The following is a 20,211-nucleotide window of genomic DNA, read 5'->3' as shown; positions in this document are numbered from 1 at the left end:
AAAGGTGGAAATGGGATTTAACTTGACAGTTGCTAGGCAAGCAGTAGTTGAGTCATTGTATTAGCTTGAAAAGGTGTTTTGCTGCAATCTCCACATTGAATAAACTTTCCATCACTTCCAGTCTCTCTGATACTGTGTCACTTGGAATGAAATAGAGGAGAAATCTTCTCAGTGGGAACACAGACAGTTGGAAGTTGGACTTTAATCTTCTGTGTCTTATACTATATGTTTCATAATGAATAGTTTTTTACATTTTTAATTAGATAAATGCGAAATATTGCACTTGAATATTTGCTATTTACCAGTTGCAGTAAGCAAATGCTAACCTACAAGCAGAACATCTACTTCTACATTCTAAAACTGATGCTGTTGTGAAATACAGCTAAACAAACAGAAAAATCTTATTATCCACACAGCTAAGGGTATTAGAGGACTGACCCCCCCTGTAACGGCAACCGTCGTCCTCCACATAGGGGTCGCGGTTCCGTTGCAGCTCCACCGCTCCCCAGGACGGCCGCTTTGCGTTCCACGCTGGAATGCGGAAGCCACTCGTCTTCTGGCCTGTGACGGCACAGGCTGCGTTCCACGCTGGAACTCGGAAATTGCTCCGAGCCAACCAGCGGCTCCTCCCACTTCCTGGCCCTATTTAAAGCCCAAGCATATATATCATGGCGTTCCACTATTGAGGTCAAAAAGCCTGCTATCTCCTGGGACCCTTCACCTGCGACCATTCTGGAACCGGACCATGCTACTGCTTGATGATAAAAACCGCAAGTAACCTGGTGCAAACTGGTTCCCTTCTCTGTTGCATATACAAATATATACATGGACTGAACCTGATACTGCATTTAATGCTTACCTCGATTGCCACTTGATATACATACTCCATGCAGACTGTGTTCTTGAATCCAGCTATATCGTGCCTATAGCCTTGTTTAATAATTGATGTTCCTATATTAATTAAGGATAATTCGGGGGAGGGTATGACGTAATATCCTTCCTGAACCTATTACATTACATTGAGTGTGGCTGTGATGCTCGAGTCCCTAACTCTCCGCTAAGATTGAGAGTGACGCCAGGGACTCCTGCCTGAGAAGCCTCCGCAGTTGTGATCCACGACCTCAGAACTTAAGTAGGCGTTACACCCCACCCCCCCTGACCCGCGTCCTTCTACCCAAACTGGACCAGTTTGGATTACTTAAAGTGACACTAAGCTCAGAAGTTAAATCTTAAAAATGCATTCAATTGCTTTGTTAACAAAATGTATCTTATTTGTGTCTTATTTGTATATCCCTTGGCTGCAGATCCTCAAATCATCTTTGAATTGGTGCTGACACTGTCCCTCCTTCAGGAGGGTGGCTACGTTTGTTCCCCATGGTCCCTGTGTGTTTTGTAAATTAGCCATCGCTCCAAACTCACTCCCATGATAGACTACATTCTCATGTTTAGTTTACTAATTTGTGTTGAGATTGTAGTCATCACAGGAGCTAGCTTGGAGTGGTATCTACTTTACAACACACACAGAGACCATGGGGAACAAAAGTAGCCACCCTCCAGAAGGAAGGACACTTTCAGCAAAAATTCAGAGATGATCTGAGGATCTACAATTGAGTGATGCACAAATGAGCTACAGTTTAATAGTTAGGGTACTTGAATGCATTTTTAAGATTTATCTCCTGAGTTTAGTGTTACTTTAATTATACAAAGGCTGCCAGCAGGCATGCATACAGATCTGGCCTTATTAATTAATGGATGCAAAATGTGTTAATTTTTTTCTACTAAAGATTACACTGAATATTTACAGATTCTATAAAATGTCACTTTATAAATATAAGAAAAGGTCAAAAATAATTGACCAAAAACCAATATACTTTTCCCTTAGAGTTTGTATTTATTTATTTTTTTCTGATTGCTATGGGTTGCTATAATTTGAACTTCACCTTTGTTCTTTGCAGTGGCTTATTGAATAATCTTGACTCAATGTGATTAAGGGATATTCTTCAGGACAGAAAAAAGACAGACCTTTTTGTAGTACTCTAAAATTATTTCTTCGGCTGTATTGTGTGCCACTGTTGAAGTAATTATTAGGACATTTTAAGAGCGAGTATATAAACGAACTGACAATTAGTGTAATTGAATGACACCAGTGACACCTCTTTCAGCTAATTCTTCGGCTCGCTTCAGCTGCAGGAAGCTTCAGCCGAACCGAAGGGCTGCTGTATGCGCTATTCACAATAGCCTGCACACCAGCTGAGGCACACAGCCAAGCTGAACATATATGCTTCGGTTCGGCACAGCCTAAGACACAGCTGGAGCCGGGAGAACGCTCAGCCGATGTGGACTGACTCCTTGCAAATTGGTAAATAAATTAAACAAAAAAATGGAAATGTTAGGGGAGACCCCTGATGCAAAGAAAAAAGAGAAATGCGGGAGTTCCTCCCAAAAGTCATACCAGACCCTTTAGGTCTGGTAGAAATTTTAAGGGGGAACCCCAATTCCCAAAAAAGGAAAACAAATGTTGGTCCCCCGGAAATTCCAAACCAGGCCCTTAATCCGAGAAGTTACCAGTCATGGCAGGAAAAGAGGGAGCGGGCACCCCCTTCCCTGCACCATACCACACCACATGCCCTCAGGATTGGGAGGGGGTACCCAGATGAGCCCCCCTACCCGCAGACCCCCACATCGACCAGTCCAGGCCCAAGAGGCTCTTGTCCTCATCAAAGCAAAGCACCCTCCCAATTTCAAGGACTTATGGCCTGGTATGGTGCAAGGGGAGAAAGGGGACTTGCCCGTCCCCTGCCTTTCCTGCCCTGCTAGGCCACTGCTCGGATTAAGGGTCTAATTTTGAATTTAAGGGGGAACCTTTTTAAAAAATATATATATATCATCGGGGTCCCCCTTAAAATTCCTACCAGACATAAGGGGTTTGGTATGATTTATTAGTGGGAACACACACTTTTCTTTTTGTTTATGTGCCAGTCTTCATTTAATTCGACTATTCCTTCTCTGCTGAACAGAACGAACTGCTGAACAGACTCTTCCCTTCGATTCAGCCATTCGGCTAAACCGAAGGGAAGTAAAGTGAGTCGAATGCAGCCGATGTACGGCTAAAAATAGCCTTACAGGGCTGCTGTGATTGGCTGAACAGGCTTCGGCTCAGTTCACTTCGGCTACCTTCGGCAGCTTAGCGAATAACCCCTTTTGAAAGGAATTGTTTGGTACCATATATAAATTTAACTGGGTAGACAGATGAAAAAAATGAGAAACTATGATTATGTTAAAATAATATATTAACCACAAATGAACATTATATCAAGGCCATTTCTTTGTTTTCTTTAATTTCCAAAGCTTCACTAGGGCAATGATATCTGAAATCCCTGGTTGGCATTAAAAACACTACAACGCTTTACATGTTTCCAATTAGTGGCTGTTGTTAACTACGAATGGCCACTTTGAAAGTACATAGTTCAAGTCTCCCACATAGAGCACACTGCTTCATCCAGGCATGTGACATGTATTTGGACACATTGATGCTTTGCTTACCAAAACTGCTTACCAAATGCTCATGTAGACCTGTGTTTTGCTGCAAGACCTTCCTAGACTCAACTGCCCATCTTGTCTCATCTTCCTGCTATGTCCAGCACTTGAAAAATCATTAATTAATGAATTAATTGATCAATCTCTGAGAATACTAAATCCAACATTTAATGTCTTGTGTCAGTAACAACACTTAAAAATTCACAGTGATCAACCTTAACCAATTATTAATCCTTATTGGAATATTAATATATGGTTGGTCCACTGCTTACCATCAATGAACTTGTAGGCTTCCATGTGTCCTTGATAGACAGCTCTTTCATTCTTGTGTGCAGCTATGCAGCAGCCTAGATCGTAAGGCAGCGTGTCTGTCACTGACACCAACTATCTGTAAGGTTCATTACTCTTTTCTAAAAAAAAAAAGAATCAGTATTTCCTCAATTTTTAGGAAGGGGGTCTAAACACCTGGTCTTGAAGTGGTTAAATAATGTATTGTTGTTTAAACACATAAAGCTTAGTATAAATGTACAGAATCTGAGTGAATTTCACACTTGCAAGTCCTTGTGCTCACAATAAACTTAGTAAGATTACAACCCCAATTCCACGTTTTACGTTGAGGATCATTATTCTGAAATTGTTTGACAATTTGTAGATGCAGCTTTTCACAGATTAATGAACCTATTCCCATCTTTACTTCTGAGACAATCTGACTTAGAAACCCGCCGACAATCGTACGATTCTCGGCGGGTTTCCGAGCATGCTGGTTTGACAAAAGACGTGCGACCGTACAGTAGAAATGGTCGCACGTCTTCGTTCACACTGCTCGATTCTCGTATGATCGCGGGATGTCCCGCGATTCTCGTACGAGAATCGAGCAGTGTATGGGCACCTTAAGATGCTCTTTTTATACCCAATCATGTTACTGACCTGTTGCCAATTAACCTAGTTAGTTGCAAAATGTTCTTTCAGCTCTTCCTTGTTAGTACCACTTACTTTGCTAACTTTTTGTTGCCCTGTCCCAACTTTTTTGAGCCATGTTGCTGCCATCAATTTCACAATTATCTTATTTTTTTCTTAAAATGGTACATTTTCTCTGTTTAAACATTTGATATGGTTTCTATCTTGAATAAAATATGGGCCTTTGAGATTTGCAAATAATTTAATTCTGTTTTTATGTTGATTTTTACACAACTTTTTTGGAATTGGGGCTGTAGAATGTTCCAACTTTTTTGGAATTGGGGCTGTAGAATGTTGTAAAATTGGGGCTGTAGAATGTAGATCTCTGCTGACAGGTCCTCTAAAAGAGGACCTGTCGCATTATATTTGCAATTACATAGGGGGCTTGTTACCCCTATGTGATAGCAATAAAGTTGAGTGAAAAAAAATTAAAAATTAAAGTAACAGATAAAAATGCAAAAATAAATGTAAAGTCCCCCACCACCCATGTGCACCCACATACAATAAAACACGTGTCTGATGCGCCTAGGTGCAAAAACAAAAATTGCACCATGCATGTTACATATCGTCGCAAGCTTCGGAGTGAGATAAATAATTCTAGGCCCATCAATCACTGTTAACACTAAACTGATGAGCAGTGAAAGCGTTTAAAGTGTTGCCTATGGGAAATTTTGGTTATTGTAGTTTTTCCGATTTCACGGACGCACACAATTTTAAGGCTTGACATGTTTGGTATCTATTTACCCGATGTGACCCCATCTTTTATATTTTACAAAATAAATGGGTTTTATATTCTGTTTTTGTGCACTAAATTTAATTTTAGTGTATTTTATCCTAAAAATACTTGTTTGATAAACATTTGTGCAAATACTGTACAACATAGAAAATTTCAACTAGCATCTTTTTATTCTACAGGGCCTCTGCTTTCTGAAAATATATAATTGTTTGGGGGTCTGAAGCTTTTTTCTAGCCAAAAATTTAGATTTTATCATGTATATGTGTATTTGCTAGGGGGCACAGGCACTTTGCAATGTCTCTCTGAAACAAAGTGTCTATCTGATATTAAGTGTTGTCATCAATTTCACACTTAGAAAATGCACTTGGAAAAGGCACAAAAATAACAAAATCGCTCCATACAGACTGCAGGTAATCCTGTTCACCCCATCTACTTCTCTCTCTTCTAACTCCATCATTTAAAAAGCCTTCTTCACCACCACCACCCACTAACTCACTCACTGCCCAGGACATTGCCATTCATTTCAAAAACAAAAGAGATGCAATCCGGGATGAAATTCCCACTGTCCATTCACCTTCCCCTATTAATGTACCAGACCCACCATCACATTTGTTACTTTCGCCCCAAACACTCCACTGAAACCGTTTAAAGCTCAATCTTTCAAAAACTGAGCTCATGGTATTCCCCACCCCTCCCACGTGCACCCTCCTCCAACTTTTAATCATGATTGAGAACACAACTATCCAAGCCTCCCCCCATGACAAGGTGCTAGGTGTCATCCTTGACTCGGACCTCACCTTTCTTCACCACATCCAATCCCTATCCAAATCCTGCCATCTTCAACTTCACAACATCTCCAAAATACATCCCTTCCTCACCAAGGAAACTGAAAAACTACTCATCCACTCACTTGTTATTTCTCGTCTTGACTATTGGAACTCTCTCCTCATTGGCCTATCTCTACACAGACTATCCCCCTACAGTCTATCATGAATGCTGCTGCTAGACTCATCCACCTAACCAACCGCTCAGTATCTGCAGTCCCTCTCGGTCAATCCCTCCACAGGCTTCCAATTGCCCAAAGGAAAAAATTCAAAATATTAACAACCATTTAAAAAGCCATTCACAACTCTGCCCCAGGCAACATCCCAAACCTTGTATCAAAGTATAACCCTAACCATCCCCTCCATTCCTCACAAGACCTCCTACTCTCTAGCTCTCTCATCAACTCCTCCCATGCTCGCCTTCAGGACTTCTCTAGAGTCTCTCCCAGTCTTTGGAGCTCCTTACCCCAACCTGTCTGTCTATCTCCCTCTCTGGCTGCCTTTCATTGATCACTAAAGACTCAGCTCTTTTTAGGGAAGCCTATAACACTTCAAACTAACCACTGAACTCTTTCTCAAACAATTTATCTCTACACAGCTACCTCCTCATGTATCACTTGCCCCCCCTCTTAGATTGCAAGCCATCATGGGCAGGGCCATCCTTACCATCTTGTCTTGAATAGTATTGTAACTATAATGTGTTCCTTAAATTGTAAAGCGCTGCACAAACTGTTGGCGCTATATAAATCCTGTATAATAATAATGTGTGTGCAAATGTAAGAAATTGCTTCGGACGGCAAGTGGTTAAAGGACAAAGTGGGCTTTAATTTGATTTGACATACAGTATGTATATATAATCTCTTATTTTTTTTACTAAAAATACAATTAGTGTAGCTAACAAAATGTAAATCATAATAAATAATTTTATTTGTCCTGATTTATAGGGTATATCATATGTCTGGGATATGTCTGTTTATTTTGAGAGTTATAGGTCACAGTGAAATACAATTTTAGTTTAGAACATTTTTAGAATGTAGTATGTTTGTCTCCTATCTCTAATAGATTCCTTCACATTTTATTTTATTTTTTTTGCTAAATTTTTTTTTTTTACTTTTTTCATTTTTTACATTTTAAAAACTTTATTTTTTTATTTTTAAATTGTATTTTTTTTTAAAACTAGGGACACTAAGGGTTTTTTTTATTTACAGGGGCTTTGCTACTTGGTATCTCTGAGGAGAGAGAATACAGTTTGTAACACACAGCAGGCTTGCAGCTGCACAACTCAGTGAGCTGCTTTCGGCTCTGTGGCTGTCACAGCTCTGTGATCACAGCGATCAGCTAGACCACTTAATCTGCTGTTGAGAGTCTGACTCGGACCCTGAGGGAACCAGCAACAGCAGTAACTCCATGAGCGCTGGTCCCTCCAGGGTTTACCCCTGCAACAGGGGTCGTTAATTAACTGAACGATCATGATGAAATAATCCCATAATTGATCAGGAAGGCGTTAAACAAACATTGCTGTTTTTGTAGCTAGTCATAATGTTTAGCCAAGAAATCATTAATATGCTGGATACTTTCATAACCAACTTACCTGATCTTTCCTCTTAAAAAATAATCAGATAAAAAATAAAAATCATTGTTACAGAAGCTCATACAATATTCATAAGCACGAGCAAGTGCCTTTTTATTGACCTGACCTTGGAGCTGTTTTAGTAGAAATTAGATTTTTTTTTCTGAAAATGCCTGTGCAGCTTTGGTTTCCTGTGATAGCTGCAAAAACTCATTTTGGCAGATTGACTAGGACAAATATGTGTTTATGTATCAAAGAAGCACATGAGCAGGAAAAAAACAAACTATGTGTTATGCTGTTCATTGTCCACTCGTGGCTATGCTGTTTGGTGATTATATATTTAATTATATACAGGTTTTTCCAAATGCTTCAGAGACAGATCTATGTCACATCAACATCTTACCTTGAGTTAATCAAGACTTTTAAGAATCTCTTAGAACGTAAGAGGCTCGAGCTATTAACCAGCAAGAACAGATACATGGTTGGACTAGAAAAGCTGGATTTTGCTTCTTCACAAGTGAGTAAAAATATATCTGAAGCTGAACAAGGTAATGCCCTTCCTACTGTTTCTCCTGCACAAGTAGATAGAAGTGTGGCTTCCAGAAAGTACTTTGTAAACAGGGGTTGAAATTAGCAGTAGCCTAGGGTTATAAAAAATTCAAAGCAGATGGGCCAAATTTCTCCTGTTTTTAATTAGATTATAATGTACTCTCATTAGTAAGCAAGGCAGCCAGGCTGGCACTGAAATCACAGGAGCAAAGCTCCTGCCATGTAGGGGAGGAATAAACTTCTGTTATGGCAGCACTTGTTGTGAAAACAGCAGGATTCTCAGTGACTTTTTTCCACTTTTGGTTACCAAGCAGAATAAAAGTTTTCAGACCACATCAGCTAACACAGTGGAGAGAAATGGCACAGTCCCAAAATAGATCTGTGTGCATATCATTTGGTAGAAGCAAACATCTTATTAACATGGAAAAAGTGCTATTTTCCTGAAAGGAAAAGGGAACAGTATAAAATTCCATTCTCAGTGTTGGTACAATGTTTGCTAATTAATTTCCATTGTTTCTAATGCCACTTATTTTAGAATACCTTGGACACAGCTAAGAATGGGAAGCAGGATGGATTTTGCTGTAACCTCCTGTTCCTATCCAATAACTACAATGCCAGGCTGTAATTGTAGCAATACTGAGGCTTCTCTTTCTCCCTTTATGTCTTATATGATCTTTAAAATAATGAAGGCTCTTAAAGTGCCTATCTGTGGTTACAAAGATTTGCAAGAATGAGAAGGAATAAAGGTAATTATATTGTGGGGCATACGATTTCACTAGCAGCATACTGAGGACACTCTGTGATGATGAGGGAGGGTGGTTCAGCCCCAAAACATAAAGATATTGTTTTACCAACAAATAGCCAACTGACATGGACATCCTTTTACAGCAAACATGTTGCTAAAAAAGATCACCATGGAAGATTATGGATTCATTATTTTAATAAAGTGTATGTGTCAGTCTGTGTAGGACTAAATGCTCAAAGGGGCAAGTGAGTGTATCTAAACCCAAGAAGAAGTGTCTTTCTTTCAGGCTTTATTTCCATTTATTTTTAACTGATGATCCTGCCAGTAATGTACTTCCTGCCCTAGCATGACAATGCTCACTCACTGTACTGTATTTATAGAAAGGCTGTGTTGTCCCCCTAGGACATAAAGTATGTTAGCACTACAGAACACCTTCCTCTTCTCCATACCATAGGGGAGGTGTTCTGTGTTCTGTGTTCTACAGAGGTAAACAGTGAAGCAAGATGGGGCTGCTTGAGGTAACACTGCAGACACAGGACAGTACTGGATGTCTTTTTTATGTTTCAAACAGTATACCAAAATGCTTTAAATTGTATACTAAACAGACTAAAAGGGAGCAAATTAGAGATGGGGTATTAGGGTTTAGAACTGCTAGTTATGGAAAAAATATTATAATGTCATAATTCTTATTTTAAAGCAATGCGTGACCAATGAATTTGCTAGAATCTACTAGCAATGATGATGTCCCTGTATCATTTTGTTAAAACCTGTCTTTTAAAGCTGAAACTAACATTGTTGGATGCACTGATAATTCAGTTGGATGCCATAGGTCTATGTCATTCTTCGTGTTCTATCTGCACAAGCAGACCTCATTACTAGTTTAGCCACATACACAATGAGCCAGACTGAACTCCTTTTCCAGAGCCTGTGTGAGGTGTCATGATTTGTGTATGTGGGACAGGTTTGACTCCTATTGAGCTAAGTTGGCAAGCTCATGAATACTGCTTCAGACATAAAATGCACAGTAATTGCACTATAATACACACAGTATTTTTTGCCAGTTTGCTAGATTGCATCACCTCTGTAAATAAAGCCAGGGAAACACACAACAAAATCTTAGAACCACCAGCAGTAACAAGCAAATGCATCGAGTCATTAATGTTTAAAGAAACGCACTGCACCTTCATGGAAAAATGTTCTCCGAAATTGACTGGGTTTTTCTTGTCAAGTAAAACCGGCCACCTGTCCATCAAACTGGCTGAAACCAATCTTATTCAGAATAAATAGCCTCAGATTTTGACATGGTATTTCAATTATCCTTGAATTTTGAAATGTGTACATTTCGATTTGCACTTGGTGGACATATTCATTGCTATCACACAAACATTTGCTTCTAATTCTGTTATTTCTATTGCAAATTTAAATACTGACACTGTATAAGCATGCTGCTTTATTACTATGCAATGATAGTCTGTCCATACATATAAACCGTAAAAACACAGCAGATAATGTGCACGCATACATTACCATTTTGTATGTACATAGTTTATTACGAAAGCGCAGTAGTCACAATTTTGTCTATTTGTCTCACCTCTTTGGACTTTCTGCATAACCAAGTATATATTTATGAATTCATAGTTATAAAGAGGCAGTGAGATGGAATTGTGCTAAAATGCATATTATGGGGAACACTGATTTAGGAAGTACACCATGGTAATGATTAACTAGCTAATTGAATGTATGATTGGGCCTTTTAAAAAATTAAAATGGAATTGTTAGTGCGTAAACCTTTAAAAATAAACTTCTCTTATTTGTTCCCTTTCAGTCTTTTAATTTGTATAATTGGAAGTGTCTTGTTATATCAGATAAGGGCAAAACAATACCTATTGATCCTGTCCCAGATTCAGTGAGCTTGTAACTTTGTTTGGTAAGCTGGCCACACAGTGCCTCTGCTGCAATGACATCCCAAAAGTGTTATTAGCCTCATCCAGTTCATCTCTGTGGACAACAGAACACCTCCCCCTATGATATGGAGATGATGAGAGGGGGAAGTGTTCTGTATTCCAAATCAGAAGTGAGCAGCCTGGGGTGCACCTCCTCAATAGATACTGTACAGGACAGGAAGTGTGGTAATAACAGGATCACCTCGTAATAATAATGGAAAAAAAGAAAATGAATGCATCCACCGCATCAAGGACTGGTAAGCTGCAATACATTACATTTTTGTTGTTGGGTTTAGATAAACTTTAACTATTAAATACAGTTGCCACTATACCCTTATTTAAGTTATTTTAGGCTTATATTAAAAATCAAAGTAGATCTATACTTAACCACTTCTCATCCGGCCGCGGTAACTAAACGCTCAGATGGTGGCTTCTTCAATGCTGGTGGGCGTTTTAAAACGCCCTACGGCTTGTCTGTGCTCCTCATGTCCGAATTATTTTCACTTTTAATGAAATTTGGATGGATCCAAATTTTTGTTAAAGGAGCATTCGGATTTGTTCGCATTCAGACGCGTTAGAATTTGGACATTCTGATGTATCCGAATATCACAATTTCCGGAATTTGTACGAATATCCATTTGGAACAAAATTTAATGTACATGACTAGTAGAAACTGTAGTTGAGTGGAAATACAATGTTTTAAGGCCAGGTATATTCTCGACATAAATTAGATTGTGAAATTTGTATAACTTTTATCAAATCTAATCATTAATTGTAAAGCGCTGCGCAAACTGTTGGCGCTATATAAATACTATGTAATAATAATAATAATATTGTTTTAAAACATGGAAGATGGAAATGTATTATTTAATCACTATGCTAAGCATTACATGTCCTAGGAAATCAGAATGAGTTATAAATCAATTATAAAGACTAAGAAGAGCCTGCCCATTAAGACTATTCCGATTTTTGGTTTTTTGAAAGATGGTTGATTGCAATGGCTCTTTGCTCAACTTTTACTCTTGTTTTGTAAGTTCATAAATAAACCTCAAAGAGTATTAATATGATAGTGCCAGAGTGATATTTCATTGCAATATTTGTTTGCAAACCTTGTGTTTATTTTTTGGCTCATCAGATAGCAATCATGCAACAAGAGCTGACAGAGCTAAAGCCTATGTTGATTGAACGAAGCAGCGAGACGGAGGAGCTGGTAAACATTATCGCAGATGAGACATTGGAGGTGGAAGCAGTTAAAAGTTTAGTCGAAGCAGATGAGGCAACAGCTAACAAGGCTGCTCTGGAAGCCAAAGCCATTAAGGTATGTTGACATAACATATGCAAGCTTCACAGGGGACACAATTGTAAATTAGATTTAATATTGATCAGGCAATACAAAATCAAGAAAATTGGACACACATGTCTGTAAAATTGTGGCAGTGGATTGAGTGTTAAAATTAGAACAGAATATCGGATAGACAGAGGCTTGCCTGCTGCTGCCATGATGGGGGCTATTGATCAAAAGCACAGCAAACGGCTGCAAGTTTGCTCATTATGGTCCCTGATGGGTTACAAAATGTATCATTTTGTTTACAAAGAATATTAAGTTCCACTTCGAGGGGGGAATGCAAATGTACTATATGAGAATAAACCGAAGAGTTCTACAAGCAGAAATATAGCAGAACTAGCTTAACCAGGCAATAGATCTAGTCAAGAGAATAACTGTATAGGTAGAAGTAAACTGCATGACCTTTGGAAATCAATGAGCATTAAAAATAATAGTCGTAATAATAATAATATTAATAAAAAAACACTATGGATGGGTGATGACCAGCCCTTTCAACTATGTATAGTAGTTGAAAGGGCTGGACATGTATACTACATAGGGCTGGACATGTATACTACATATACTAATTAACAAAAAATACATAAATAAAAATAGAACAGAAAAAGATTTACCCCGGTTTTTAAATCAACTTTTACTTATTTAACAGGTCTTCAAATACAAGACAACGGACAATAACAGTATAAAAAGTACAGTTGTGAAACCAGGATTATTAGGTGCCAATACTAGGAATAATAATCGAAGTATCTTAAGTCAGCCCTACATTTTACAGTGTGTCCCCACTGACACAGATCGCTACAGCCTCTAGGGAGAAACAGCTGACAGTCGGTGAGGCTGCAGCGGGGAGAACCCCTGTCCCAGCAGATAACTGTGTGATAACCGTCCCGGGCACAGTTATCTGCTGGGACAGGGATTCCATTTCTCTTGCCTTGCGCTAGCACCAGGACTGCTGCCACTGTTAGCGGGGGGCACACGCGGGGCAAGTGATAACCTAGGGGGGGCGATTGCCCCCCTGTAGCGACACCACTGGACATGCCCCTCCTCTCTGCCCAACAGTTTGACTGATGGGAAAAACTTCCTGCAACCAGGAAGTTCAGGACAGAGGATCACTTCTGGGACCTGAGTCGGTGGCAGCAGGCCCCTTTAAACAGACTCCTAGTGGCTAATTTACAATTGTAAAGCCGGCTGTTGGCTTCACAATGGAAGCAATCCTGGTTGCTCAGCTGCCCTTCCCATGGGCCGGTAAAGTGAAACGCCCCCCTGTCGTGTTTGTTCTGGGGAGGCGAGCAGCAAACTTCCATTCACAGATTTCCTCTCCATTCTATGGGACTGGGAACTATGCGTATTGCATCATTTCTGGTACCATAGCTGTCATTGCTCGGCTTCAGTAGATCTGCACACAAATAGATTATTTAGAGTGGAAAGGTGATACTAGGGGTCTTCTGCACCCCAAGTATCACCCTTTAGAGGACCTGTCACTGTCAATATCCTATCACATGGGGGGCTTGTAAGCCACCCTATGTGATAGCAGTTAAAGTTTAAAAAAAGTTTAAAAATAATATTAAATAAAATAAATTTTAAAATAATTTAACAAATGTTTAAAGTCCCCAGTCCCCCGCGAGCACGCACACATTCACGTAAACACGCGTCGGGTGTGCTTACATATGAAAACAACAATCATGCTACTCATGTTGGGTATCGCCGTTCACGCCAGAATGAGAGCAACAATTCTAGTACCAATAGTTTTGTGTATCCCTAAACTGATGACCTGTAGGGGCTTTCAAAGCACCATCTATGGACTTTTTGGGGTACTGAATTTTGTCGCCGTTTCACGGACGCACACAGATTTTAACCGGGGCATGTTTGGCATCTATTTACTTGTCATAACATTATATTTTATATTTAAAAACAAAATTGCTATTATATTGTGTTTTGGGGCACTAAAATTACCTTAAGTGCATTTTTCACTAAATGCTTGGGATTGATAAAAAGTTGCGCTAATATCGTGCAACATAAGAATTTTCAACTACCATCATTTTATTTACTATAGGGTCTTAGCTTTCAGAAAATATATAATGTTTGGGGTTTGAAGTAATTTCCAGGCCTAAAATGTAGATTATAACATTTGTGCAAAAAATGGGGAAAAAAAGGCATTGGCAGCGAATGGGTTAATACTACTTTAAATCCTGAGTTTAGTGTCACTTTAAGGCTAAACACCAGACAAACAGCTAAATTCACAGATGAAATACATGGCTGGTAAACCTGCCAAAGGATTTTTCCATCCATTTGTGAGATTTGCACAGTTCTGCCACAAAGCATAGTCCTGTCTGGAAGGGTAGGAGACTTGATTTTCCTCTACTGGACTTAACTAATATTTACAGGTCTTGTCCCTCTCCTGGTCTTTGACAGGGCAGTAAAAAGAGAAGCAGCAATCGGACATGCTCATCTCTCTGTCACTCTTTCTCCTTCTATCAGCATGTTGCTTGTTAGCGCATGAACTGTTTGGATCACTGTGCTCCTTCTCTTTTCCCCAGTCTGAGCATTGCTGCACAGCAGTATTGCAGGAGCCTGATACCAAGGCAAATTCAGGTACTTACACTGCTTGCATGTAAAAACTATACATTTCATTGTGTTTTATCAATATTAAACTACAATATTTTGTCTCTTTAATATCTGACCCAAAGTTCTGCTTTAATAGTACTACTACTGTTTTTTTAAAACTTAAAAATGTTTTATTTTTCTTTGCTTTAATAAAATTCTCTCTGAGTACTATTCTACTACAAAGACATTACATCTTGTAATATCTCATAGCCTGCCTTCAACACCTATTGAGATAAGCATAAAATATATCTAAAGCTAGATGTTTTCCACCATCATTGCTTCTATTTTACCTTGGTACAACGATGCCTGTGAGCAACAAGCCAGCAGGGAGCAAAATAAAACAACAGAGGCATGTTCAAAGTGGGTTTAAATAGTATATTTTAGCTATGCAGAGCATCTTTTTTTCCCTGGCATGTCGTGGTAACAAACTTTACCAATGGAAAGTAAAGAATGATGCAACAAATTAATAAGTTGCTATTCACTGATGACAATTAAGGTTTTACATGTCACCACTGCTTATGAAATGATGTACTTTCTTAATTTCCCATAATTAATTTTTCCCCAATTTCCTACTTCATCACATTAGCCAGGCAGCCTTTAATGCAATACAATGGTAGCTGTCAAATATTTTATCCAGTTAATAAAATGCTGCATTAGAAAGCAACATTTTCATTTTAGATGAGAAAACAACAGCATAAATTCTAAACATTTTGACACTAATTGACAAAGATTTCTGGCTTTCTAAATATTGTGAGTGGATTGCATTCATGCTGGCACACAGAAATCTACCACATTAAATCACATTTTATTGTCACATATAATGACCTTTAAATAACTGAGGAAATGCAAAGCCTTGATAAGAGCCATGTATTGGAGGCTGTCCATATATTTGTCACTGGAAATATGAGAACACTTATAAAGGAGTTATTTTTTATACACCATGAATGTTTTTATTGTTTATTTCCTTGATCACTAAATGATTAAAATAAATTGCTGCCCCCATAAAATCATATAAAAACAGTGCGGCTGTCAAATAGGCAGGTTGCATAAATAATGCAAATATCACAGTTAGTTTATGTTGGCTATTAAATAAAAAGTATCACTAATTGTTAAAATACTATGCACATTTGCTGCATATTTTTCAGGGAAGTAGCATAATTTGCAATCAAATTACCTCCAGAACAACTTATTTATAGAAGCACAATATGTATAATGTAGATTGCTGAAAGAATTACTAGAAATATATTGTAGGCACCCACATACAGTACAAATGCTTTAAGAAAAAAATAATAATATATTCATTATTATCTATGCACATATTATTTCCTGCCAGAAAATATGGAGACAAATGGTGCAGATATAGCTGATCTGCATTCAGGGACAGATTTAGGCTTCCTTTAGCAGCACACATCAGTAACATTTTCTTGCTTAACGGACTCCAGTCAAAAAAATACTAACCCTTGCAGTGGGGCTACCCCCACACTGCGAGGGTTAAGTGCTCATTTGTGTCTAGATTAAAAAAAGTTACACTTACCTAATCCTTGTAGCTGGCCGGCTGTGACAGTGCTCCCTTCAGCCTGTTTCCTCCTCCACTGCGGTGCTGGTATGTCCCTTGGCATCGCTGGAGCTATTTAGTTCCATGGAGATAGAAAAAAACATCCTCAGGTTGTAGGTAGGAATAAAGGAATGATTGGCTTCTCCCTACAGGAGCCTGTACAGGAAGCTGTATGCATCCTGTACACTATTACTGCAGAACTGCCGGGAGGGATCATCAGGCAGAGACCAGCAAATACCCTGGTCGTCTTGTTTTCGCCATTAGGGATGAAAATAAAAGCTGATGGCAGGAAGCCATATGTGCATAACGCATCCTGTACACTAATACTGCAGAAGTGCTGGGATAGCCCATCAAGGAGAAACCATGAAGTACCCTGGTCTTCTCATTGTCATCATTAGGGGGGAAATAAAAGCTGATGGCAGGATCACTAGGTAATTGGAACATATAACAAAAGAATTAGAATAATGAGCACATAGGAATTCAATATTCTTGCTAAATAGAAACTAAATCTTTAAAAGTTTAATATTGGTTTACTAACACTTTAAGCTACCCGGGGGGCTACAAGATAACTGGCCTAGGGGAAAGGATGTATAAATCCAAACCTGTTTGCATCTTAAAGGTATATTCTGTCAAACACAGAATTGCTGCATTTAGAATGCCTTGAGGACACATCCTAGATGCTAATTATCTTGCCATTTCAGCATGGCATTTATATTCGGCACCTGTTAAGGTGCCCACACACCTTACAATTATCTGCAGATTTTCTGTGGTCAGATGAAAAAAGTGCAACAGATTGGCCCAGGTGGAGATTACTCCATCCACACAGTTAAGTGTAGATGGAGGAATTTGTTGCACCTTTTCCATCTGACCACAGAAAATCTGCAGATAATTGTAAGGTGTATGGCCAGCTTTTAAGGTGTCCACACAACTTGCGATACGGACGATTATCGCAAGGTGTGAGGAAGGCGTGCGACTGTTTCTACTGTACGGTCGCACAACTTTTATCTTAGGAACATGTTCGGAAACCCGCTGACAATAGTACGATTGTCGGCGGGTGTGTGGCATGTTCGTAAGATAAATGCCGCACGGGCCATTGTGCGCAAGTGCACACTGCCGTTCAGCATTGCGGTCATCGGAAGCCCGCCCCTCAGCGGGGCGGGTTTACGATTATCGCAAGTACGATCTGCCTGTCCAAGATGGGCAGATCGTACGTTTTTTTTAATTACCTTAAGTAAGGTCTGTGGCCAGCATTAGGAGCATGTCAAATGCTTCTATCCCTGTCGCAACCACTCAACTCCATCTAGTGGTTGCCTCTTGTAATGGCACTTACCACAGTCTAGTCAGCTGCGGGCTGATCAGGCTAATCAGCCTGGCTACACGCCTCTCACAGCCTGGGCGTTGGTTAGTTGTGCTCTATTTAAGCATCACAAACCCAGGGCTCTGGGCTTTTAATAGTTCCAGCCTTGTCTTGTCTTTGTGTTGTCTACACAAACCTGTATCCTGATCCTGAATCCCAGTACTGCCTTGATCTTGAAACCCAGTCTTGTCTTGGATCTTTAATCCTATACCTGTCTTGTTTCTTGTATCCTGTACTTATCTTGTATTAGTTCCTGTCTTGTATTTGTTTCCTGTTCTTGTCTTGTGTCTAGCTTTCTGTCTGTCTTGTACCTTGACATCAGTCAGAACTTCTTCTTGTTCCTGGGGGCCAGCCTATGGCTTCACCTGTTCAGAGCATATAGTTTAAGTCCTGGGGGCATCTAGGTACCAGTAGGCTTGCTTGCCTTATGGGAACGGCGGCTACTAAAGGTGAAGCAACTCGTCACTATTTGTTCTGACAGCGTGCGTACTGATAGCACCAGGTTACAGCAATAGCTTCATCTATTATTTTCTTGAAACCTTGTCTTCTAAATAGCACTAAATCTGAGCCTCTGAAAACTATGGCCAGTATGTTTACAGGTTCAAGTAATGCCACTTCTCTGAGTCAGCTGTGACCTTCCACAATTTTGAGTTTCTGGGGGATGCACCACTCAAAATCATACAAAGATAGACTGCAATACCACCCATAAGCACAATGAACAGTCTAATGGAAAGGACTATGAAAAAAATCAGTTAAAGTATGTGGAATCTATGACCTTGGCAAAGTTACAACTATGACCTGCCATGAGGGAAATATGTGCTCTACTTTTTTTTCCAGAATATAATATTGTTGCATCTCTATTGAGCCAATAAAAGCCCTCCATGTGCTCTACTATTGCTGACCTTCTCCTAAAGATTCTAGTTTCCTGGCTGTAATGTTGACTGCGTGGAAGTCACTAAGAGTTAGGAAACTCAGGAAAAGTCTGTAGTCTTGTTATGTGCCCATGGCTCAAATTTTTGAAGCAAGACAGCCAAGAGCATTTTCAAAAGGAGAGGTCAGCAATGGCACGGACCGCGCTGCTTCCACAAGTTTCCTTTAATATTCCATAGTAGGTTGTGTACAAAATGATAACATTTATTTCCCACACATAGGTGGCCTTGTCTTTGTGCAATCTGTTTGTGTCCACCCATAGGCATGAGATAATTTTGTTTGTATCATGTCATCTGCAGGTACACACTTTTTCGACAGAGTGCAGTCATATATTTGGTTTTGTAAATAACTTTAGGCACTCTCTACCCCAACCTGTCATTCTATCTCCCACACTGACTGCCTTTAGGAGATCCCTTAAGACTCATCTCTTCAGGGTAGCCTATCCCACCTCACCCTAACCACTGAACAATCACTTTCTCAAACAATCATCCCCACGCAGCTACCTCCTCATGTATCACTTGCCCCTCCCTTTTAGATTGTAGGCCCTCCTTACCATCTTGTCTTAAATTGTATTGTGACTGTAATGTCTTCCTTATATTGTTAAGCGCTGTACAAACTATTGGCACTATATAAATCCTGTATAATAATAATAATAATAATAATAATAATAATAATCTGTGTAAATATTAGGGCTGAATTTAGTCCCATTTGGGTCCTGGTAGTGCTTAAATGCAATGTTAAGCTTGAAAATAGAAAATCTGTATAAGTGCTCATATGAAATGTTTTTATGTATCTTTTTGTCCTTTTATTGAATAGAAATCCTTACAATTACCTTCAGTGGCATGGCACACCAAAGACATCTTTCATTATTTGCAATATGAATTCTGTCATGAATGGGTCTCTATCACACTACTTGTTTCTTCCTCCATGTTTCCCCTCTGCTATACAGTATTTACAGTGGAGTCACTTTTCATTCTCTCAGTAGCTGCTCTCTATAAGTGGGACATTCACCTCCAGGCTTTGAGAAATGAGAAGATTTGCCGTACAAGCAACCTGTAAATCATAGAGCAAGCACAGGGATGTAGCCCAAAGGAACAATTTTTCTGTACAAAGTGACTGTTATCAGTAAAGACAGACTTTTCTAACGTGCAGAAATTCTGTTGTGGCTGAGTTTCACTAAAAATGCAATATTTAAGTGAAATGCTATTAAAGTCAAAGGCATTATCAACAGGGCACCCTGTGTCCATCAGTACTATAATTACACTACTTGACACCTACTCTGCAGTTCTGAGAGCAGCACACAGATTCAAATGAACATACAGAAATACAAAGCTTTGTGCATAATAGTGTCATAGCTAGGTAAACAGACCCTGCTATAGCTGAGAGAAAAGTTAAGAGATTCTTTGTCATCTGCCGTAGACAAGGTACAGAATCTAGGGAGTGCTCACTATTCATCAGTGGTACCCCGCAGAGCGAGTTTGATCCTGGCACTGTGCAATTCCCAACTTGCAGCCTTTGCAATTGCCCAGTTGGCAACATCTGACAGACATACCAAGCAAAAGACG

General features: G+C 39.4%; 1 protein-coding gene across 1 annotated transcript in view; it reads left to right on the top strand.

The window, feature by feature from the left end:
• LOC108784922 (dynein heavy chain 3, axonemal-like) overlaps window positions 1-20,211 on the top strand; it is an 899,093-nt gene that overhangs the window by 678,724 nt on the left and 200,158 nt on the right. Inside the window, exons 53-54 of the mRNA XM_018553871.1 lie at window positions 7,979-8,141; window positions 11,997-12,179. Coding sequence (XP_018409373.1) covers window positions 7,979-8,141; window positions 11,997-12,179 — 346 coding nt within the window. The remainder of the gene's footprint in view (window positions 1-7,978; window positions 8,142-11,996; window positions 12,180-20,211) is intronic.

The sequence above is a fragment of the Nanorana parkeri genome, unplaced genomic scaffold (genome assembly GCF_000935625.1).
Source record: "Nanorana parkeri isolate BGI_ZX_2015 unplaced genomic scaffold, ASM93562v1 scaffold132, whole genome shotgun sequence".
Taxonomy (NCBI): Eukaryota; Metazoa; Chordata; class Amphibia; order Anura; family Dicroglossidae; genus Nanorana; species Nanorana parkeri.
This window is presented reverse-complemented; position numbering and strand designations above follow the sequence as displayed.